The following is a 24,311-nucleotide window of genomic DNA, read 5'->3' as shown; positions in this document are numbered from 1 at the left end:
GCCACGTTTTATGGGCAAGGGTCCGTTTAAAACAAACTTTCATTGTTCATAATATCAACACCAACTCGTTGCCTTTTCGATAAGGATCTTCGAGTGTTTTCAAAAGGTATTGGTTCGTGGGCCAAAGGTACTTTTAGACAATCAAGATTTAGCCGAAAATGGCTGCATAGGATCACCCAAACGCGTTCACTGCAAATATTTATTAATATAAAAGATTATGTCATTCTATTGAAAAAAAAATGAGGTCGTTGATGGAACGAGTTGGGCTTACTACACTGAAGTCGGTGGATACTTCACCCCATAAACAGCTTTCGCACTCGTTTAAAGCCTGTTCCCTCGATTACGTCTGTATACGGTACCGACATGCGCAGCAAACCGCTTAAAAAGAGCTGCTGGACAAATTCTGGGCTGTTTATTTTTGCGTCTGAAATTGCTCTCTTGTTCAAAAGGATTTAAGAAATTAGTGTTTGTCTTGAAATGTTCAAATGCTATGACTAATCTCTTCTGTTTTTCATGGTACCAAATCGTGAGTATGAATAAAATGCTACTTATGAGGCTGAAGTTTCCTATCTCCAAAATCGAGTAGGCCCTATACCCTCTCAGTTTTATAGTCGATGATGCAAACATTTGGAGCCGTCTCTCAATTAGAACGTCTCCTCCTCTATTAAGGCAGATCAACTTAGCTATCTTTATGAACAGATTTCTCCCTTTTCTATCTTTAGTTCGTCAGCATCAGTGGCGTAAATTTATACCGCAAATGGGATTGAGGTTTGGGGACGGAGAAAGATTGGGGAATGACTTACCCGGCCATAGAAATTTGAAAATCGGGGTGGGGGGATGCCGACATGCATATGACACTGTATGGGCGATGTTCTAGTGTATCGTTGGTACATTCCCTCAGAAAATTCTTCACAATCCGCCAAGAAAAAAAGGGGTGTTAAACATAACTGTATTTGCTGCATCATGCATGGTTTAGAAAACATTGCCTTGGTAACAAGCAAACTTAGAATTTTAAATCACTGGTCCGTTTTACACGTATGGGGGTAAAAGGACCCTCTTGTAGGGGTAAACGGCCCATAATGCTCTGAATAATGGACTTCATTACAGAAAACTGTAAAACGATTAGCATTACATATACACGTATTTTGTTTTGCCCAAATACGTTGAGATATTATTGCGACTTAAATAAACCCTCGAAGTAGTGTTGTAGCCAGACATTCCAAAAATCTAAATTTGTTCGTGCAAATGCTTCTAATAAAATCCCAAGCTTCTCTTTTGATTAGCTAATTCATGCTTTTTAATCATTTGTGTAGTTTTCACTGATTTCACAACAGAGGTCAACCAAAGTTGAGACACAAGCTCTCAAAACGGTTACAAAACAGATTCCATGTCGCCCCATGCGTGGTGCTGTAAGTTACCCCATACAAAAAACTACAATACGCTGGACAAACCAGAAGAGTTCGTATACCACTTTTTGTGCACTCATTTTTCAATAACGATCATTTGGTATGGATGTCATTAATATTTCAACATCAGAAGGTAACATTACTGTACTGAAAACTTAGGTTCTCCGTAAGTCCCCACCCAATTTTTTTAAAAATTATTTCGCCGACAAAGAGCGAAGACTTGAGCGAGAAACGACATTTTGCAATCTGCGAAAACCCTTCAAATGGTGGGGGGGTTGTTTTTTTTGCGCTCTAAATCTGAGATTAATGTAATTAAAATAAGAACCAAAAAAGATTATACATGGTTTAGGAAGCAGCACTTGTCTTTTATTTTGCACTGGGGCCAAGAACTGTATAAACGAGCGCCTACTGTTTTTTGTTGGGTATGCTTGTAATTTGCCCATCCGCCACGTTTCTCCTCTGTTCACAAGTTACAAGTGAATTTTACGTAAAAATCCAATTCAAAGCGTGGCTGGGATCCAACACTTTTGTCTTCTCTTAGTGTTTTCATTTAAACTTTTCCTCACGTTGACCATTCTGCTTCCTGCCTCGCACAAAAAATCCACCCCACAGCGCAATAACCTTCGCACTTTGTGTTTAAGTTATTGGCCGCAATAAGGAAAGCCAACTGACTTGAAGCGCAGTGATTTCAGACAATTTATTTCCTTCAATGAAAAAAAAACGAACAGGTGATCTTTTCTGATTACCAATAGTTCTTGCGCATTGTTGATTAAACCTGGAGAAAAAAGACGACACATCACGACAGATCACAGCCTTCTTTTTATTTTGTGAGGTGAACTACGACAGGGGCGAGCTTTTAAGGCACTGCTTGTAGAGCACTGAACCTTTCCCCAAACAGAACAGATGAATACCGTGACCGACGCATGATAAGGAAACCGGATTTCAACGAGTCCACATTTCAGGTAACACTGTTATAAGGCTCTTGAGTTTGCAGGCTTGATCTAACCCAAACCCACGTGTACGCTCAAAAAGACTGCTGACTTAAAACTTATCTTAGTAGCTCACTTGAGGCTACCCAAAGTTGGCAGTTATTTATTTGTCAGCGCGAAAACTAGCAAATACCATGTGACTAACTCTCGACCAATCAAGATACAGTATATGTGAGTGAGGGTATTAGGCCTATTCTAACTACTTTCTGAGTATTCTGAAAATATTTTCAGACATTTTCTTGCAATTAATTTGATATAATGAAAAAACTGATCATAATTCTGTCACAGTGTAAAGTGGACGGAAAATGTAAATACAAACTTCAAAATATGTACATAACAAACGACTTAAGGCAGTAAAAAAAACTGGACGGAAACAACTGCACGGAAAAATGGAAATAAAAATCTCACCTAAAAATTGCAGCTCATTGCACACAATCTCTAAAGGTGCACAGCAAAAAAACCTTTGAATCACTAAATTTTGGCCACGAATTTCATTGGTAAATGATCTTTGTATTTACACAAGCAGGAAGCATAGTATGAGACCGAACTTTTCCTGGAAAGAAAGTAACTTGAACTTAAAGTACTTGAGTTGCAATCAGAAATGATCAAGTAGGGCAAATTTTATACCAGAGATTTCCATTTTTCATAGATGGTGGAAATGCCTAAGATTCATTATATGTCCCTTGAAAAAATGTTTTTAAATACAACCTCACAGGAAGGTGTGAATTTGGACAATTTGGAATCCCATTTGCAGAATTTTAACGACTGAATATCTGAATATTAAATGTTGAGGAAGTAGGTCTTGAGTCAAGAACAGTTGTTACAATATCACACAAAAAAACCATATTGCAATCTATGATTTAAAGAAAGAATCAACAAAAGAGAAGAAAGTCCATCTCATTATTTCTTTTCATCCAGCAGCATTACTCCCTTCCTAAATATTAAAATCAATAAAAAATTTGATTATTCACCATTCAAATGAATATTAGAATATCTGATGATCAAATATTTCAGTAGAGTACCAAACTGTGACGTCCTTCAAACTGGGACGTGTATTGTGTAACCAAATGAAGAACGCATGGGTGTTGGTACTTGTGCTGAAACCATATGCCCATGACGTATCACTTCGGTACTCTGTTATATAATCAAATGAAAATCAACTATTCACCCATCGAATGAATATTCAATTATTCAAGAATCAAATGAATAGTTCATTATTCAAGACTGAATGAAAAATTGATTATTTAACAATCACTTTACAATGACTTGGCTATCAAATGAATATTTGCATATTTGAATATATGGCACGGCCCTACAATCTATTACAGGGAGGCAACAATCAGGAAGTCAGTGTTTTCCGATGCCCAGGTAGTAGTGCTTGATTTTCATGTACCAATAGCTCAAGTCGCCCTTGAACTGATGGCAGAGGGACGAACGCTCGTTACCCAGGCAGTAAAAATAGGCCATGATCAGCAGGACCAGGAAGGTGACCAGGAGGAAGAGTAGCATGAGGAGACACGTCGTCACCCAGTCGTCTGCCAAAAAAAAAATAGGACAAAAGTACAGCGCTTGAGAGAGATTGGATGTTCCTGTGGGTGAGGCTCTGTACATAATAGGATGCTGTGTTTCTTTGGTAAAACGTTGCCAAGTGTGCCACAGAAATTAAATCCGCTACGAAGACCGAGTATCAGGAGAATAAAAAGGTGCAGGAAAAATGTTCTATGGCAGGATGACTGATCAGGCAGGATGACTGATCAGGCAGGATGACTGATCAGGCAGGATGACTGATCAGGCAGTCTGGCGTTACAAAACATACATGAGCACATTAAGAATTCAACGGTACATAACTACACTGCTTGATTTTGTCCGCCCAAACTTCTTTGGATTTCCACAGCCGGGCAGTTTCACTGCTCACTGGCACCAATAACCCATCAAATGAAGGCTGGGTAGGGAGGGAAGAACTTCATATACCCACCTCATCATGGCTCTTTCGCAGTCAGCCGCAGTGCATTTGAAAGCTTTTCAGCTAATCAGAGGGGATTAAATAATCAGACACATAGTTCCACTTCCTTTTGGTCATATGAAACAGGGCCCTGCAGCCAATACATTGGAGAGAAAGGCACAGTTCATGGAAATACCTTGGTCTTCTGGCTGGGGTGCTGGCTCCAACTCTGTTTGGGCCTGTGTCTCAGTTTCTATTGCTGATTGACTTACATCTTTGGATCTTCAAAGAAACCCAAAACAAATGAAACATTTACATGTATAGCATGTACACATGACAAAGGGAACAGTTGTTCATGATAATATTTTCAAATGAACTTTGCCTTCCAACAACTCAAAGCGTACCCAATCTGGTGGGCTGGATTAAGAGTTAAGGCTAATAAATGAGAACTTTGTATTCTCAAGACTGGGTACACCATTGCCTGACCTTGACAGACGTTTTAGCACAATTTCTATGAGCGGTCATAAAAAAAATAACGACACACATCTTTTACTTAACTCAAAGATCATTAAATATTTGACACCCCTCTAATGAACAGTCAGATTGCGATTAGGAATGTATGTTTCAGTCGTATTATACATGTTATAAGCACTAACAACCTTTGATATTCACAGAGAAGCCATTTTTTGTCTTATTCCTTGAATCTGTTTGATAATTTTGGAACTGCTGATTAGAATGTCATCAGACTATTTTACAATTGGGATGCATTCAAAGCATCCATTTTAATATACAGTTAATACGAGCTCGAAAGGACTCTCCAAAAAAACCTTGTCTTACGGTAAACCTCGTGTTATACGTGTTGACACTTATCCCATTCATAGAGCGCAAGCCTGGCATGATGCACCAGCAAGCATTGTTATACACTACGGCAATGTACGTGTGCGGCAGGCCTACATGTACCGGTACTCTACGATATAGTATATGCAGTGGATTAGCCTTTAACTTGTTAATAATTTTAAATCATACGATTCGAATGAATAAAACAATGATTCCGAATACGCCTACTTGTTTGACGCAACAGAGCCTGGCTGGCCGCCTAGCCTGTGCCGCGTGCACGCGGCGTGGCCAGGCAAAGCACTCCTTGGAAACTGGTACCCAACGTAGCACATAAGTAAAGGCTTAATTAACTTGAGAACCAGTTCATATAAGGACTGGACATAAGAGGGTGTTGAAATTGGGGAATTTCCGTTGGTTTGTAATTGGCGGGAGGGGATCTATTTTCAAGTCAGGTAGCCCCACAAGGAACAGAGTCGCTAAGTCATCGTTGGCAAAACCGCAGCAAAAATTGCTGAGCGGATTAGCATTTTTGGAGAACTACTGATGGAATTACTTAGTGGAATTACTGGGCTTAAGCTTTTAAAGACGCTTTTCAATTGTACTCGTATAAAAAAATGCCATGGACAATGGTTTTTGACACTGCCGGTTAGGCAAAAGTGCTCATCTTGTCCGTGTTCTCGTCTTAGCATAGCTTGTATTAAGTAAGTTTTCTCTCATAGGAATGTGTACAGTATGAATGGCACTGAAGAAATATGCTCGTCTTAAGCGTGATCTCGTCTCAAGCGTGCTCGTGTTATTCATGTTCAACTGTATTTGCAAATCAGACTTGTAACGCTGTGGCATGCTTAATCAAAAATTTGTAATTACTCATCAGAGTTGACAGGTACTAATTCAGTTTGCTGCTTTTATTCTCAGTTTCATATTTGAAAATGAAGATAAACCTTGCGTTTAATTTCAATATGGCTGACCCATGAATAAAGTCTACTAAATCCCTGAATAAAATACTGATTGAACCATCACGAAAAGTCAAGGAAATAAGGTGTCTGCAGTATATAACAGTCCATGACTCACCTCTGTTTGACCTCGCTAGTAGTCTCTTCTCCAGACGTTGTTGCCTGATCGCTGCTCTCTGTCTGTGACTGTGCTGCACTTTCTGCAAGGACCTTCTCCTCAGCATCAAACTTCTGCATTGCATCTAAGCCAGGCGGAACATGGATGCCTCAGAGTGACTGGCATGTCGCAGTGCATTTATTGATATATACGATGGTTCAAGTAAACGGCAGAGCCCAGCAGTGAAGATGAGCATTACTTCAAGAAGCACTCAAAGCCAAATGTGCCCAAAACTCGACATGCATTGACATCTTGTGAATTTCCAGCTCCGATAGTTCCCATGTCCTTTAAATTTGCGTCTCTCGTTATGTCTTAGCTTAGTGCACAGACCGTCTTTTCATTATCAATCTGACCTCCCAACTTTCCACGATGTGTTCACCAATTCTAAAGATTAATAGTTGAAATTGAGGCCATCTTCCTTGTGGCCTGGGCACCTAGCTCTAGGGACAACAGATTTGGATACAGCTACAACCTTAATCAAATAATACTAAAGGTCTTTTGTTGGAGGGAGGGATTCCCGAGACTTGTCCTACCTGTGTATAATTTCTTGCCAACATCTGCATAAATCACAGTGAAGAGATCCAAGGATCCTATGGTGACAGGATGAGCATCTCCGTATACCTCACGGTATATTTTGGTTGCCTGAAAGCGACCAATGAAGCAGGTTGGTGTTTTTCATTCAAATTCACAAGAATTCACGTACAACACAAACCAAAACAAGATTTCCAGGATGACACCACACGCATGAAATTCGGGCTGCATTAGGGGCAGGCTTACTGACTGAAACTCCCAGAGACAATAAAAGTAAAAATTATTCATCCATGCCTATTAAATACGAGGACGAACACCCCCCCCCCCGCATGCCAGGGTAGTGAAAAAAATTCCTGTTTCCATTTAGAACATGTTTGATTGCAGCTCAACGTACCTTTCCGCAGTACTCAAGAGCCAGTTGTGGTCTGAAATGACACAGTAAATGGAAAGTTGAAGCCAAGTAGCATTTACTTACGTTGCATAGAAGAGAAACGAATCAAAGGGTACCATCCACTGTGTTTCATTTCAAAGACCGTACAAACTTTGTGTTGCAGGTGGTTACAGCAAGTAATGAAAAAAACAGTTGACCTCTGAACTGATCAAAAAGAAAGCAGCCATTCACATTCAATAAAAAGTGTTTAAATACACTTACCTCCATCATCCAAACACAATCTGGCCCTCTGATTTTCACACTCTTACATATACCATCAAATTTTGCCTCAGAATATGTTGCAACTAGAGCAAAACGTCCTGCTTTCATCTTCGAAAGGTGTAAATTATTAGTTATTCTCCAAAAAATTTGCCATAAAGAGGAAGTCAAAAACTTTCCAGCTTCTCCCAAACCTGTCCCCAGCCCAATGCAAATTTTGACCGAGACGACATTCAAAAATGAATAACTTGAAATAAATTTATTTTTGTCACCACATTTAATGATCCCCTGCCTTACTTGGATTCCTTTAGACAGAGCTTAGCGAGGTCCTCATACTCCTTGGCCTTGACAATCTCTGATGACTCAGGTCCGGCTGGCGATGACGCCCCCTCTGTCCCTGCACCTTTTCCCTCGGTACTCTCTTCACTGGTTGACTCTGAGGGGATAAATCAATCAGAACGTCCAATTTAAAATCAGCTCAATTATATGAAACAGAGTTTTCTGACGTAATGCAATTAACTGAACATGGGATATCTGTGAAACATGTTATTGCCACAGCTTATACATATTCATGATCAAGAACTAAATTCTTACTGGTCAATGGACCTGCCCATTAAATATGCAAATAAGGCAGGCGCATGTGCATTACTACCACTGGTTGGCTAAGTTGCTTAATCTATGACATAACAATATTTTCTCCATGCACACACCACTATCGCCGTTTCTGTATTACAATAGTTTGACATGAGTGCTAAACTTAAAGACAAGTAATTGTTGCTTTCCAACCCCAGGACACTGAAAACTTCATTTAGTGTCGAGAAAAGTGTGCTCAAGTAACGGGCAACCAGTGGTAGGAGCGCCCATCTTATTTGTATATTTCATAGAAAAGGTCCATTCACTATCTTGTCAGTTGCTATCTTCATTGTTCACCAGCCTGTCACGTGTACATGCACGGAGACTACTCAACTCCCGATCTGAGCAAGTCTTATGCATGCATTTTCATGGAGTAAGCGTGGAACTGTAGCAGGTGAATAGCATCCATGCTTGGGGTAGCATAGTATCCATACAGGTTAAGTATTACATGTATACCTAATTGCTTCTGCAGGTTGACAATATCAATCAGAGCCGTCTCATAATACATCTTCTCGGCCTGAATAAAGTGAACAGCCTTTTCGTCTAAAAAACACGGAGGTTAAAGAAATCTACCGATACATGATAATACACGTCTAAAATCAATATGAGAGCTCTGATATTGGCAAGGAGCCAATTGGTCAAATCATGGTAACGGTAATTGAAATAGTCTAAAACCAGTTGACATATACATGTAGCCCTGCTGGCTAGTTGAAATAGAGTGTCCCACTGATGTTTAATTAATATGATTTAATAATCGCATTTCTGTATTTTACGTGAGTTTCCCTACAAAATATGAACCATTCACACGATTTGGCAGCTCTGCCCCATGCAAACTGCTTTCACTCTAGGTGTATATCAGTTAACACAAAATGTGACCCACTCTGCAAAAAGGAGTCTTAAGTCACCAGAGCCACTATGGAGTAAAAAGCCCCTTAGAATAATTTTGCACAATGTAAATCAATAGGAACCCACAGCATTTGTCACCATGGAGTATCCACTTTCATCAGGATGCCAAACTGAGTGATACATCAAACAAAAAGCTCAATTTGCTCTTTCCAATACAAATGAAAACTCAGAAAGTGGCTCCGGCAGCTTAAGACTCATTTTTACAGAGTGGGTCACAAATGGCCAGTTTCATTGTTTATTTCTGACCCAAAGTGCGAAGAGACCATCCCAAAATCGAAACGTGGAAGTGGGCGAGAGCATGATCAAAATAAGTGGTCTACTTTCAGCAGCATTTTGATACTGGACATTAGAAAACCTGGTGAGCAAGTCAAGGTTAGCCCAGCAGGTGGACTGGTCAGTTGCGAAAAGAGCGTAAGGGCAAACGCTATTCTGGCAAACTTGGGTATGTCCATACTTAAGCTTGAGAGTACAAGGTTGTCGCTGAATAAACCCTCTCATCAGAATGAGCTATCGTAAAGCAGTACCTCAGCAAACTAACCATTTCACCATGCTGTTACTTATGTCTTCTGTTCAGATCACAGAGATTGAATTAATAGACCGCTAACTCCTCAGCCACTGCGTGGAGCAATTTGACCCCTTCCAGGGCACAGACATTATGAATTTGTGTGCATGCTTGTAGAGCATTCGAAATCAGATGGAATGAATATCAAATTACACACTCTTAACGCAGGTACCAATAAGATCTGATTAACCCTAACCAACCTCAATCCTTCACCTGTTGGAGGACTGAGGAGTGTTAGGGTTAAATGAAGTCATGGCAAAATTATCTGCAGCGCTTAAAGGTGTGCTTTGCATTGTTAACGTAGAGCAAAATGGAATGCTCCTTTACTGAATATGCGTTTAGATTTTCACATATCGGCCGTGTTGACATATTGTTTTAGAATACCGATGCAGATATGCAAATAGCAGTACGAAAGCCATGTTGACATATTGTTTTAGAATACACCCAGCAGGCATCACACTCTAGTTTTCATACATAGCTCTATGGTTCAAACTTGCTTCTTATTCATCTCAACTTATTCACTGTCCACCGCGCTCAATTTCCCGTTTAAAACACTGTCAAAGGATACACTCCTTCTTCTCAAAGTAGATGTTGGAAATCTGTGGTTAAGAAAGCGACACAAGACGTGGTTATTCGCATCCAATGAGAAATCAGTGCTGAATACTCATGTGGGGTCAGGATGCTTCCTCAACACTGTCAACTATGGTCCAATTTACCACATGGTGAATGTGAACATTAAAATCTACTTGATCTCTCTTTATGATGTCTGGAAAGCATAACAAGATATCAGATTCTGCAACTGCTCTCTCAGAATTCCTTTTATATGCATTTTAAGGGTTTATTCTTGTAACTGGTGAATAGTGTGACATACCTTCCCACATCCAGCACCACTCCCTACTTCTTATAACTCTACGAAATAATTCTGCATAAGCTTTTATTTCCTGTCAGTATTTGTGAAGAAATTGTTATCTGTACTGTGACTACACACTTGTTACTTAAGTACATGTAACAGATCTGGGCCGTTGTCAGGTAAATCACAAGTCTCGTCAAAAGTAGCAGGATTAAAGCAATGATAAAGGAACAAATGGTTTAGGCAAAGTTCATTTGAAGAGCTTGCGTCTGGGTTCAGAGGCATCACTAAGGTGAAACTTTTCAGGGATGCGTCTCTGAAGGGGGTACGCTGTGTATTCCTACCTGATGGAGGCACTGAGGCAGCTCAGTGAAGGCTTCGCTCTCTGTCAGGCCGGTGATGGCAGCCAGGTAGCAACGTAAGGCTTCGTCGGTATTTCCCATCGTCTCTTGGAGCTTCAAGCCCTCCTTGTACAGACCAGCCCGCTGTCGTCTCTTTAGATGGACTGGGTCATCGATGGGCTCTTCTTGGCCTGGGATTGTACAAAACAGGATGCAGGATATTTCTGTTATTCTAACCTTAGCGTAAAAATGGCAGTAATATGGGACAACTGGACCAAGAATTCCTTCTTAAAACTCCTGTCCAAAAAATCTTAGGTTTACTGATCAAAAGGATTTTAACAATAACACACAGCAAGTTAAAGTGTACTGTGTTAGAGGATTCCATTAAGATATGGTTGTTGAAAAAGGAATTAACTTAAGGCAGACCCACCATACACACCATACATGTAATGTCCAGCTGGTTGATAACTTATACACGCGGGTAGCATTTATAATGGAATGCATACATGAATATATACCACATCTCTGACAGTCACTTTGAAAGGATGCTTTGGAAAAAGTTAGGCAGCCTTACTACCAATGATGTGCAGACTATCTGCGTCACAAGTGCAGCCTCCCTTTTGTTCCAATGTGGCAATTGCATGCGGTTGAAAGGGAGGCAGCATTGGCAAGCTTTGACAACCAGAATGGATTTCTGTGGCATGGAAAGGAGAGAATCTCTTTTACAAGAGCGACATCACTTTTGTATCCTTCTATATGGCCACTATGACCAGAGAGTAGCAACTACCTGATGATTCCTTAGCATCGCCTCCTCCTGGCGTCAGATCCTCGTCCTTGCTCTCACCGTTCCATCCCTCTCCATCTTCCCCCACTTCTCCTTGTGATCCCTGTTCCTCGTCCGGTCTGTTTTCCTCCGTGACACTTTCATCCGAAGCCCCTTCTGAGCCTCTGCCGTCCTTCACTTCTGGAGAATCACCATTTACGGCTGGAGGGAAGTCATGATCACTTGCCATGTAGTCCATTTCAGTGTCTCTTGGACCTAGGTCTTCTATACCAAGATTGGACATCTCTGCCACTTCATTAGCACGGTCATCCTCGTAATTTTCAACAGGATCAGTCTCAAAGGTGTCCTCTTCAAAAAACGTTTCCTTACCCATCTCATCTAGGCTGGCGCTAGAGTTGATCACATTGGCAATGCCAGACGTGTCGTGTCCACCAACAGCACTGTTTTCGTCCTGGGAGCTGGAGTCAGGTGGATGCAATGTCATTGCCATGGTAACAGGATTCAGGGAGTTATCCCCTCCTGCTAATCCATCTGCGGCATCAAGGTCTGCTGCTTCTTCCGAGTCCATGCTTTACCTTAACATTCAACATAAAACAACAAAAACTAATCATTAACACAGGAATAAATATGTGCTTGTCCAGTCTTAAACGTGGGTTTAAAGACCAACTCCAACAATGGTAGTTTTTTCATATTGCATGCTATTCCAAAGAGCCAAGTCTAATAAAAGTGGCACATATCAATATCTCCCTTGCAAGATACATTTTTGTGTTAATAAAACACAGTTTTTGTACCCATTTTTCCCGTGAGTCCAGTCCAGTGTTGTAAAATGGGACATGTCGTCACAACTCATTAGCATCTGATGAATATTTATTTCTGTGATGTACATGTATTATCCTGAATAGGAAATACCACAGTGCATGCACTTTAGGCATGCATAGCACGCGTAGCCGTGGGCGACAGCACAAAGTTGAAGAATGCTCTCACTCTTCGGAAACTCAAAGAATTTTAATCCCAGTTCTTTCGCAGAATTTCCAGTAAATCATGAAGAAAGAGCACAAATGCTCGATAAAAAAGAGACAATGCGGCACAGTAGACCCAGAACACAGATCGATCCCCAGTAAGGAGTGTACGAACATGTAGCTCCACGTTCATGTAAACGTACATGTACGTTTGTAGTGGAACCAGTCGTGCCATGGATACCGCTTTCATTGTTCTTTCCGGTATTACATCATACGGCTTTCATTGTTCTTTCCGGTATTACATCATACAAATTTCGTTTTCAACAGGGCCGCTTGCGATCAGATTGTGGAAATTTTCCATAAAACTCGAAGACACTGTTCAAAAGTTTCTGCAAAATCACCAAAAATACAGACGAAATACAGACCGGACTAGGTAATGAACGTATACTTTATTAACCACTACACACAATAACAGTTTATTTTCCAAACTGTTAAAACTGTTGGAGTTGGTCTTTAAGAGTGGCTCAGAAGAATAGATGCAATTAATGCCTAAGCCATAGGCAAGGGCATCATCAGTGTTCATTCTCCTGAGCTGGTCTAGAATGTAGACTGGCCAAGCACATATTTAATCCCATTCACAAATTCCTTTTTAGTCAGAGATTCAAAAGAGATCAAGATAACAGATTTCCAACGATTTTGTAACAGAATTTTACTTTCATTTTCCTGAACACCCCCCGTCCAGTTTTCTAATAGTTGTCCAAAAGAATCCAATTGTTTGGACTTGGCGAGTACGCGGCAAGCCGCGTACACACAGACTCTTAAAATCTTAAATCAGAAATCGATTAAACTGTCTCGTATGCAGGTGCCAGCACTTGATTTATGCAGCAGGCATTATCAAATGTTAATACACAGTCAAGCTGCATGTTGTTCAATAAGGAGACTGTCTGAGGTACATGTATTTATGAATGGCTATTGAATAACATATAGTGGGACTTTGTTACCAGCACCACAAAATTTAACTTGGCACTGTTTAAACCGTACCCTCAAGAGACGGTGCATAAGTCCCTCTTGATCCTTATCATGAGGGCGGTTCACAGTATAAGTGGCCCAAAAACTTGCACAAGGGCAGGTTGTGCAGAGGGTACATGCACAAGTACATGTAAGTTTATAAAGTAAAACAAGTGTTTTACATGTTTTTGCTTTCTGATGGCTCACAGGTCACTGTGGGGAATATTATTGGCATCCATATATGGAACTCTTTCCGAATAAGAAATCTCCCACCCCTCCCCACATGTGACAAGAAATCTCCACCCACAGAGAGTCCCTGTAGGACTTTTAACGACGCACTACACAGACAGAAAGAAAACATTTTTTTTTCTGACAGACAATGTAATGGTTATGGTTTGGAGTAAAAATTCGCCATGACTACCGCGTCGCGTTGGTCACTCAAGGATTTTACTTGTGTTGTGAGAAGAGGGCGCTATACGAGCCATCCAAAAGTTAAGTCACGTCACACAGTACACACAGGCCTAACATGGTTAGAGCTAGAATAATGTAGGGCAGCATATAGAGCTAAAATATTCGTCATTTTAGAAAACTAATTTGCACGTAGGCCCCTACAAACGAACTTAAACGAGTTAATGACAAAATAAACTTAACCAATAAACTTCACTATTTGGAAACATAAAAAAACATACATGTGTACTCGATAGCACCACAGGTCTTCCGTATGGGTCTTGTTGTCTACGGCTTTCGAAAACAAAACCGGCACCCACAGCTACGGCCGCGGCCGTGTAGGAATTACTTGGCTAGTTATGGCTAGAAATAAGAGATGCGCTGTTTGTAAGCCGCAGCAAAGTAATTCGAGCGCGGCTAAAGAGAAGACCTGATTTCGAAACCAATGCCCGACTGCGGATACACCCAGTATGGTACCCTATATTCTCAATCGAATTTATTATTAATCTTTTTGCAAGCATCGCTAGCGGCGTGGCACACACGCATACGTTTGCCGCGTGCGTGCATGTGTCGCTCGCGCGCTCTAGCTTACACTGTCCCCTCCTTCCTGCATGTGCTGAGCTAACTGGGGAGATCTTGCCATGATCTGCCAAGCTTAGGTAGGATTATTCTGAGCGGTTTCATCTTGAATTCCTTTCACTAATTTCGTAGTATGTTAAATCCAGTAGATAATGTGTAGTGGTTTCAAAATGTTTCAGAGTACCAGTAGGCCCTACTATTGAAAAGCAGTCTTAGTATAGACCCTTCAGTAGGTACCGTTACTACCCAGTAGGATGGGTTACTCTGTTATCGTGGTAGTTACCACATTTTCCTATCTAAATATTGCTCGCTCACCGTCCTGAATTATCATGTCATTCTTGTTGTTTAACTCTTACATTTTAACTTGATTCATAAAAATTTGTTTGTGGTTCAATTTAGTTTCCTCTACGATAGCACAGATGTGCACACCGTTTGCAAGTGGAGGTGGAGTCTTTATTATCGTGGTTTCTATGATAGCCTTTAACCCTAACCCTCCTCAATCCTTCACCTGTTGGAGGACTGAGGAGTGTTAGGGTTAAAGCACTTTGTTTATAAATAAAGATAAACAGAATGATTCAGTTTTTCAGAGGAAACAAAAATAACCTCATTTTTTGGTAATGTTCCATTTTACCTGAAGTTGAGTCCATTTTTTCCAATCTCCTCCTTAAAGATGCCAAATGCTGAGAGAACGAGATGGAAACAATTGTATTGCTACACCTTACACTTATTATGATCCCGCAAGGAATGACTACATTTGTTTCACCAGAACTCTTTTACCCCAATCCTAAATGTAGCAACAACTTTTGACATTCATCTTATTACTTAAATTGGTGTCTGCAAAAGGAATAATACATGTAAATATGCGGGTATCACAAATTTCATTTTCTTGATTGACTCCTTCTTGTGTAGATGTCTGAAACAATTATTACAATTTCTGCTATCTGAGTTCTAGTTCCCCAAAAGTTGTAACCATCTCATGAGACCTGAACTACGTGTACATGTATGTCATTCAAACTTAATGTTAGAAATTCCAAATATCCCTTGCAAAATTCTTTATATAACTGTATAACTAAAGCAAAAAACAAATTGAGACATTAATGCCGATGTACATGTAATTATTCGCTATTAATTGCCCTGGAGGGTAAAAGTATGATTGATTTGTATCAATTATATAAGTCTGTTGTAATGGAAATTGGGGGGTGTTTTTACGCACGCAAAATGTTTTTCAGTGCAGAAGTCCTTATTTTGACTCTGAAAAAAAAATGGACGCTTTCAGGGTTAAAATATGTCTTTAGACACCATTGGCATTTTGGAATTGACATATTGGAACCTAGCAACGGATATCCAAGGGCAGGGCAGTGTTAGAAATAACTGTTAAAGAGATAAACGGTAGGTCATGACAGACACCATGAAGGCAAATTTAAGAATTTCTTAAAAATTACATCTTTTATTAAACATTATAAATTAAAAGTTACAAATACTTATAAAGTTTTTCACTCTGTTTTAATAGAACTAATCCTCAGGCCATAAGTTATTGATTACCTAGATGAATATCTGACTGGAAACTCACTGGCAATGCAAAATTCAAAATTTCTGATGCGGTAGTAATAGAGTTACTCCAGTAATTAGGAACTCAGTGAAAGTACATGAAATTAAACAAATAAGTTTGATCTTGTGTAACCAGGTAACGATGTAAAAACTACCGGTATTTGGAGCAGGGTTTTGGGGGTTTCATTGTACAACACCAAATAAGTTTCATCAAGAAATAAGTTTCATCTTGTGTAACCAGGTAACGATGTAAAAACTACCGGTATTTGGAGCAGGGTTTTTGGGGTTTCATTGTACACCACCACCAGTAACCAGTCTATTTTAATAGAAAATGTTTTCAATTTAAAATTTTCATTCAACACTGAAAACTATGGGCAGTGCCATATTGTTATTGTTTATACTCGTATATTTAAGTTTTATTTTAAAATGTTGCAAGTGGGTTTTATTATGATGCTCTTGTAACGTGTCATGGAATGGGCCCAATATACCGTAAGTCAATAAATTGGGAGAACAACTTGTTAAAGAAAGTCGCAAACCACATCCAAATTTAAACCTACTAGTACATGTACATGCATGGTACATGTACGTGGGAACCCAACCACACAAGCCTGTCTTGTCACTGATGTGCAGAATCCACAAATGTATTATTTTCATATACCTTGAAAGCCTATTATTATGGAAAAAATAGCAAGTTTGCATGTGACTTTCTTTGGAAAAGAAACTTACATTATTTTCACAAGTTCCCTCTGCATTTCGCTATTGCGGTGGTGAAAACACATAGGCAATAACACTCAATGCATTGAAGCAATGCTACTGGTTCCCGCGGTGTGGAGCCATTGACATATTAATTACATGTATATTAATGCTTCTGATTACTGGCATGTGCCAGTAATCAGAAGCAGAGCTATTTTTTTTCTTGGCCTATAATTTTCAGGGCCACTAGACATACAGTTTCCTTCAACGTAGATTACATGTATGTTGATGTACATGTACGAATGAGTACAAGCATGGTATGACCATTAAACATGTGCCATCAACTTGCACTTGGAGTTGAATTGGGCCGCGTAATGTAGAATTTGTGCGTTATTTGTGGTCCAGTCAGGAGCTGTGTGGGCCTTTTGTACATGTACTTCACAAAGCTGCATGTATGCTACACAGGCCCAATAGAATTACAATCTATGGACTAGGGTTTTTTGTGAACAAACAAAACAATATTTTACTAAAAAACATTTTTTTTCCAAATTGGTAGCTCAGGGAAAGCCTTTTTTTATGACTGAAAAAAAAGCCGGTGCAAAGGTTCAAGTAGCCAGTCAAATTTGCCGGTTGCTGGCTTACTTTGAAACCCCTGGACACTGCTTCACACCAAATTGCCAAGTCCATGCCTGTGCTTACCCAAGTGGGTGTTGGACAACTCGAACATTTGCCAACTCAACTCAGGACAACTCGACCGTTGAGACAACTCGCTCGATGGGACAACTCGACTGTTCAAGGCGAATGGAGTCAAACATTAAAAAGCATTAAGAACTTTTTTTCAGAACTAGGCCTACAAATAAATCAAAACTAATCCGTTTTCAAAGAATAAAATAAAGATTTAAAATTGTAATTCACAAAGATGGACAGCATGTACTCATGATTGTCAGCTGTGTGACAGCCTGACCAGTCACAATGCATGCTTTGCTTGTTTTCCTGTCGACTGCAACTGAAAGCCACACACTGATTGGCCCAATGGCATCTACTTGTATACCAGTGTACCGTACATGTGTAGAAAAATGTGTTGAACTGTGACTGTAGTGAAGATGGGGTTAAATTGGAACAATTTGCACAATATAGTATGAGCAGATTTTATTCCAGAAAAAAAGTAGTACACAGTATAAATTTGTGTGACAAATGTAGCCTATAAATGACTTAGACTTGTTAATGGTCAACTACTTAAATAATTCAAGTTGAACGTGACCATTTCATGTTTTCCAACTTTCCCAACTGTGGGGTAAAGTGAAACAAGGTACAGTATGAGGTTAAAGTCGGAGCATACATGTAATATGGTTATTTGCAAGGTAGAAAGTATTTGTAAAATCAATAAGTACATATATTGTACACGTACATGTACATGTATCTTGTGTTCAAGTAGTCAATTTTTCTAAGACCTAAGTGTATATATACATGTAGGTCATGTGCCCAACATGTAAACCACAAATTAAGTGAAATGTGTAGAAAGTTTATTAATATCGTATTTGTTTAATAAATGTTTCAAAAGCTGTATTTGTTTGATAAGGAGTAATGATTACTGATCATGTTTTTCTTTTTAAACAATTCACCATTTTTTTATTTTTTTAAGTCACTATATGAAATTTGCACTGTTTTCCAAAACGACTACACAAATGTAGAACAAGAAAGTCACACCCTTCTTAAATCAGTGAGTTAAAGTCAATGTTGCTAAGTGGAAATTAATATTATTGTCAGCTAGGCTTAATATAGGTTTTCCCAGCCAATTTCAGAAAATGTTTTCTTGAATTAGTAATAGCAGCATTCATTTTCAAGCAAAATAGAACAAATATTCAAATCCTTGTTTGTATTTAACAAATACCAATTCTATTTCGATGAGGGTGCATTCAGTCATATAAAGTCAATGTTCAATTTCTTGATAATGCACTGGTTTAGTATATTGACATTCATTTTTGCTGAAAATCGAATACGCCCTTGCGATCCTGCATTCATCTGAATTCATCTAAATCTACAGTATTTCAGAAAATGTGCAGGTGATTGTGCGCAAAGTGTTAACTATTTTACGTACAACTGTATGCCTGGTCAAGAATTTGAATTCATTTGTGTGCAGAAGTTACACTCTTTGAAGTGTTTAGTTAATTGGTTAAATGTTTGAATATTCAGGATTGAATAAACCATTCATGTTGTCTTTGGAAGCATACCGACTACTGTAAGAAACCTCTTAATGCCTACGCTGAGGGAACCTTCCTTCTTATGCAACGTTTCAATCACAGAAAGTTAGAAACCTTGATTTGTTTACAGTTTGATAACAAACATACTATAAACATTCATGAGTAACATGACATACATGTACAAAGGGGTGTCATGAATTGTGTAGCCTGTACATTTATATTCTAATCAAATTGTTCTTGAGATTTCAAATACAGCAAATGAAAATGAATACTCACTTAGGGTCACAGTAAAAGACAGATTTTTAGCAAATAACAATTCACATTTTGTTGTAATTGGCAAGGAATATGTCAATCAGAAATCCCAGTCACGTATTTGTAACCTCTTTAATGAGACGTAATGCACATTGTTTTAAGGATGCCAAATGATGTTGAATGCTTTCTATTGCGAAAATGAAACCAAAGTCGTTTTCAAAAGCTCTGCCAAAACTGAATTCTTATTTTAAAAATTAAATCGTGCACTTTCCAAAATTGGCCGAGAAAATCTATATTATATTTTTGAGGCATACTTTTTTGGTAATTTTTTTGGGGGGGGGGGTTTGGGGTTTTGCTATAAGTCTGTGCTACACAAACAAAATAAATTCTTACAGAAAACACATTTTTAAACCTTTTAAAGTCTTTCAGTATATCGACTTTGTTTCGCTACTCCACAGGAAACAAGCTCTAAATAATTTCAGCCTAACCTCCAAGCAAATCATTTGGCTTATAGGACTCAGTACTGTACTTCAAAATACCACGTAGTAGTCTGAGCCTGAAGGACCTACATGTACATGTAGCCCTATAACTTACTTTCTGGGTGCAGACCACTAATTCAAGTGAGAATTTCTGACCAGCTCATTAGCATTAAAAGTGCCCCCCACAGTATCTTTTGAAAAAGGAGATTGTTTGGCCCCCAAAATGGTGAGATTGTGTAAATCGTCGCCAGGATCAACTCCCTGGGTCTTTGAGCTTTCATATGAGGGCAGAAGGGCTGAAAACTACGGTTGAAAAATCGTCCTAAGTGCCCGAGAAAGTTGAGGGTTGCCACTTGAAAAATGGCTGCAATCAGACTTCGGAAAAATCACTTTTTGGGGGGTGATTTTGTTTTGTGGGAATAATTAAAAATGTAATTGGTTAACCCACAAAAAATTGAAAAGAAATTGAAAGATAAGTGACCAGACAAGAATTTAATTTGTGTTTCAGAAATCTCAGGGATGTTGGCGTGCATGCTATTGGGCCCTGAACGGTGCTGATTTTACACTGTTTTCAATGGGGCTTGAATTAGTGGACTGGACCCTTCTAGTGAGGGCGCTTCCATTGTTACTCAGTCAGAGAACAATAAAGTCATGTGTTTATAGTGCCACGCAATGCATGGTACATTGTCTTATCTATTCAGAGAACAATAAGGTCTTGTCCTCACACAGGTACAAGTGACAGCATTGTATGCTACATTTTACTACTAAGTAGTAATTTAAATTTAGTATTATGTGGGGTTAGGGTACAAGTCAGTTACAACAGATGTACAGTGTACTGGTACCTGTACTGTACTGTATGTAGGCCTGCAGCTAACTCTGTTGCACACAAAAATGCTCTAAAGGTCACTTCCTTCATTGACTACATTAGCATACATGTACATTGTAAGCACGCATTATTCATGTAGTCATTATATTGAGGACTGTGAGAACACCATGCTCCGCGTGTCGTCCCCCATTGAATTGGTCCCAGTGGCCATTGTGACATGAAATTTTACTAGATAAATATACAAAACGGGCACTACAATAACGCAGCTTTTAAATTCTGATTTGTAGCTCAGCATCAGAGCCTGGATGGTAACGCTAAGAAACTAGTCACTGAGATACCCGTAGTTCAAACTACACATTGTTGAATGCTCAACAATTTTCTTTTCCCACTCATAAACTATTGAGGCACCAGTACCACAGGCAACATGGTGGTCGGCTGTTGTTAAGTACATGTACACTTGTGAACAGCAGTACCGGGTATTTTTTCTGGGAAAGAAAATCTCAATGTTTAAACTTACCCCTGTTCTAATTAACCCCATCTCCCCTACTGTGCCCCTACAAACAATAGGAGGGTTGTAAATATATACAAGCATGCCCTACTGAGGAGGGTTTCATGTACTCTATGTATTAAATCACAGTAGACGTAAGGCAGATGTCCATTTATGATTCAAAAGAATAGTAATCTAGAAACCTGACTCGGGTAGTAAACTACAGAAACAGTAGGAGGGTGTACATGTATGTACACGTATGTGTGTGGATGTGAAGTACTGTATTTCAAAACATTCTAGGCATGACGGAAGTTGATGGAACAGTGGAAGACATGAAGCTCAACCATCCAACAAAATGCCATCCAAAGCCTACATAATGACAGCAGACGATCCATGTAAAGTAGACCCACTCACTATGGAGATGGGATTTGTATGCAAAGAATGCATACCTATGCCAGTTAGTGTAGTGTAACCATAGGTGTAGCTCTACGGTGTAAGCTCTTTGCATAATTTGTACTAGGGCCAATTGGGTATTCACCATTGGTATGACTAGACCTTATGTCAAATGTGAACTCAATTGATGCAGAATATTGCTATCAGCAGGAGTCAATTTCATAGAGCTGCTTAAGCATAAAATTTGCTTTACGCGTGAAAAAACCTTGGTTAACAAATCAAGTTACCAGCCAAATCTCCATGTGTTGTACATGTATATTGTTTTGGAATGGTATTTACCTGCCTTTTGGTAGCATGACAATCACGTAGATTTTGGGCTGGTAACCTTTGTTTTTAAGACAGGTTTTTTGCGCTTAAGCAAATTTTGTGCTTAAGCATTTCTATGAAATTGGCCCCAGTACATGTATACATGTAACAATTTAAATTCTTATATTTCATGAGCAAGCAACTTTCATTGGCTCTTTAAACTTGACAGTAAGTTGTAGATTACAAGTTGAAATTTTGTGCTGTTTACTCAAAACGTACGTGCATTGTGTATTCTTGTCACAACAATTGGAAAGTTTTGGGTTCATTACTTTATAAGGAACCATAAAAATGTAGAAATTCTACATTGAAACTGTAAATGCGGTGGAGCCTCAGAGAGATGTGGCATATAACATGCATATGTGTCTTAGCCAAATGGACAATAAGTACCGATACAACAGTTCCCTGTCTTTGAAGTGGTGCTTTTACAATATATGTACTCAGCAACACAGTGAGAGATGACACACGAGTTTCCTGTTTTGAAAACAAACTGGAAATAATTAAAAAATAAATAAATATTGAACCAGATCAAAGTTTGTAGAAGACCTCATTAGATATATATTTTTCAGGGTAGCCAAAAATCTTCCCATCAGAAGAAGGCAAGTGTCCCACATTTTTTAATCAAACCAGTGCTGCCCCTCCCTATTTAAAGATATATGTAGCCTTACCACCTCATATACATGTACATGTAAGGTACATGTACCGGTACACTGATTTGCCAATTTTAATCAATTTTTTTTCTACTGAAGTCATTTTGCGACACTCAAAACAAATCTACACTAGAAATTTTCCCTCATGCAGACAGCTGGTACGCCATCACACCAACCCATTAGTGCAATTTGACTACACAAATAATTAGATTAATGCCATTGAGATGCATGCAGAGTACCGTGCATGCGGCTGACTTGTCAAACGGGACTTAACAAATCACTGCACATTACATGGTTGAGAAAGGAACAGGGTATCAACCGTTTTCATTGTACACAGCAGATGCCTGTGGCGCAAATGCAGGCTTATTCATGTAGGTAATTCCTCTTATCCTGCGTGATAAAAGATACATTGGTGCTCCACTCATCCCATGCATCATTGGTGCATTCACATGTACATTGTAATTCACTGTTCTCTGTACACCCTAACACAAATACGGTGTTCACGTACGGGGTACGTACGTGTACACATGTACATGTGTGCTTTGTACTGTGCCACCAGCATTTTTAAAAAGGGCCTTTTACTTGCTAAGTACCCGGTACATGTATGTTTTTAGATAACGTGTATGTGCATTACACCTAAAGTACTGCCGAGCGAACATTGTAATTTGTATGTATGCACAAGACAATTTCCTTACCTCTGTTATCGTATGTAGATGCTCCTATTGCAGGATGCCTTCTGAGAATCTGTGGTGTTGTCTTGAATAGAATTTCTTCTGAAATGCCAGTTATTCCTAAGCTAGCCAGTGCATTCCGTACGTGATTGAATTATGATGGCAAGGACTTTTTTTAGCCAACCGACCTGTCCCAGACGGTTTACTTTAAATGCTTAAAGATACATGTATTATAATCAAGTAATAATATGCATGAGATGTTTGTTCCTCAAGTGCTGTATGGTGAGGACATGGAGTTGTGGAGTGGGAGGTCAAAACTTTAAATCCATGTTCATATTTCAGACCCTGATTGTGCAGAATTTGTGGCACTATAGTGTCTTAAAAACCATGAAATAGACTTGCCATAATTCAGTGTACAATTTGAAAGGCTGTAAGTTGCCTTGAAGTATCATTTTTAAAGAAATTTAATGAACAACTCAAATAATTTGTCGTTTGTTTTCATATTATGCCCCTTTAAGGGCTCTATAGGGTCCTGCATCAGCAGGATGAACGGGAATCTGGATTCAGCTTTTTAAGCAAATACTACAGTACCGGGTAAATGGACTCTGGAACAGTATCCGTGGATGACACATGTATGGATACATGTACATGTACAAATGTACATGTCATATAATGTACACTGTACATGTACATGTCATACAATGTACATGTCATAGAGTGTACATGTACATGTCATACAATGTGCATGTACATGTCATACAATGTACATGTACATGTCATACAATGTACTTGTACATGTCATACAATGTACTTGTACATGTCATACAATGTACATGTAATATAAATGAGAGCCTATAGTACCTGTTCCTGTACATGTATGTATGTTGGATATACCATACACTTTTCTTGTACTACCGCTTAGTGTGGGTTACATTACTACCAGAACATGTATGTGGTGTGGTTTAAAAGACAAAATACAAAAACTGCTCGTTTTACTTACACAATGATCACAATTTCTGTAAGTGTCAGTATATACAATGTACATGTATTTAACAGTAGATAGCCTGGCTCGCCAACATTCTTCATATTTTTTGAGGAGTGGTTTCATTCCACAGACTTGTGCAAGAGCACAGGACCTGCTCAAGAGCTTCATGACCTGTACTGGTAAAGTGAACTTCTTTTCCAAACAGACAGGCATGTGGAATAACAGAGTAA

General features: G+C 39.1%; 2 protein-coding genes across 5 annotated transcripts in view; one reads left to right on the top strand and one right to left on the bottom strand.

Annotated features, from left to right (window-relative positions):
- Positions 1-1,681: 1,681 nt before the first annotated feature.
- On the bottom strand, positions 1,682-23,269 carry LOC110980524 (uncharacterized). Of its 2 annotated transcripts, none has more exons than XM_022237289.2 (11): positions 23,121-23,269; positions 11,544-12,115; positions 10,760-10,947; positions 10,134-10,164; positions 8,554-8,640; positions 7,762-7,900; positions 7,210-7,240; positions 6,818-6,926; positions 6,246-6,369; positions 4,534-4,619; positions 1,682-3,930 (listed from the first exon to the last, which is right to left on the bottom strand). In XM_022237289.2, the coding sequence occupies exons 2-11, from the start codon at positions 12,106-12,108 to the stop codon at positions 3,743-3,745; spliced, it is 1,548 nt and encodes a 515-aa protein (XP_022092981.2). In that variant the 5' UTR covers positions 12,109-12,115; positions 23,121-23,269; the 3' UTR covers positions 1,682-3,742. The 2 variants fall into 2 exon arrangements, with proteins under 2 accessions (XP_022092981.2, XP_022092980.2); XM_022237288.2 differs by lacking the exon at positions 23,121-23,269 and adding an exon at positions 14,197-14,362.
- The window catches only part of pc (pyruvate carboxylase), a 40,129-nt gene continuing 30,299 nt past the window's right edge, over positions 14,482-24,311 (top strand). For 2 of the 3 annotated variants that reach the window (XM_022237286.2, XM_022237282.2), the window contains exon 1: positions 14,482-14,613. The gene's annotated coding sequence lies outside the window, so the exon portion shown is untranslated. The remainder of the gene's footprint in view (positions 14,614-24,311) is intronic. The other variant, XM_087136703.1, reaches the window with a different exon arrangement.

This window comes from Acanthaster planci, linkage group LG01, assembly GCF_054643075.1.
Source record: "Acanthaster planci isolate LZ-2023a linkage group LG01, COTS_SCS, whole genome shotgun sequence".
Lineage (NCBI taxonomy): Eukaryota > Metazoa > Echinodermata > Asteroidea > Valvatida > Acanthasteridae > Acanthaster > Acanthaster planci.
Note: the sequence above shows the minus strand (reverse complement) of the source record. Positions and strands in the feature narration are given on the sequence as shown.

Bases quoted from the DNA above. Each gene is read 5' to 3' on its own strand.
- LOC110980524 (XM_022237289.2), bottom strand. From the start codon at position 12,108: ATGGACTCGGAAGAAGCAGCAGACCTTGATGCCGCAGATGGATTAGCA. The intron at 10,165-10,759 runs GTAGGAATACAC...TCTTAACCACAG, and splicing joins TGCCTCAGTGCCTCCATCAG to ATTTCCAACATCTACTTTGA. The intron at 7,241-7,761 runs GTAAGGCAGGGG...GTGTCATTTCAG, and splicing joins CTCTGTCTAAAGGAATCCAA to ACCACAACTGGCTCTTGAGT.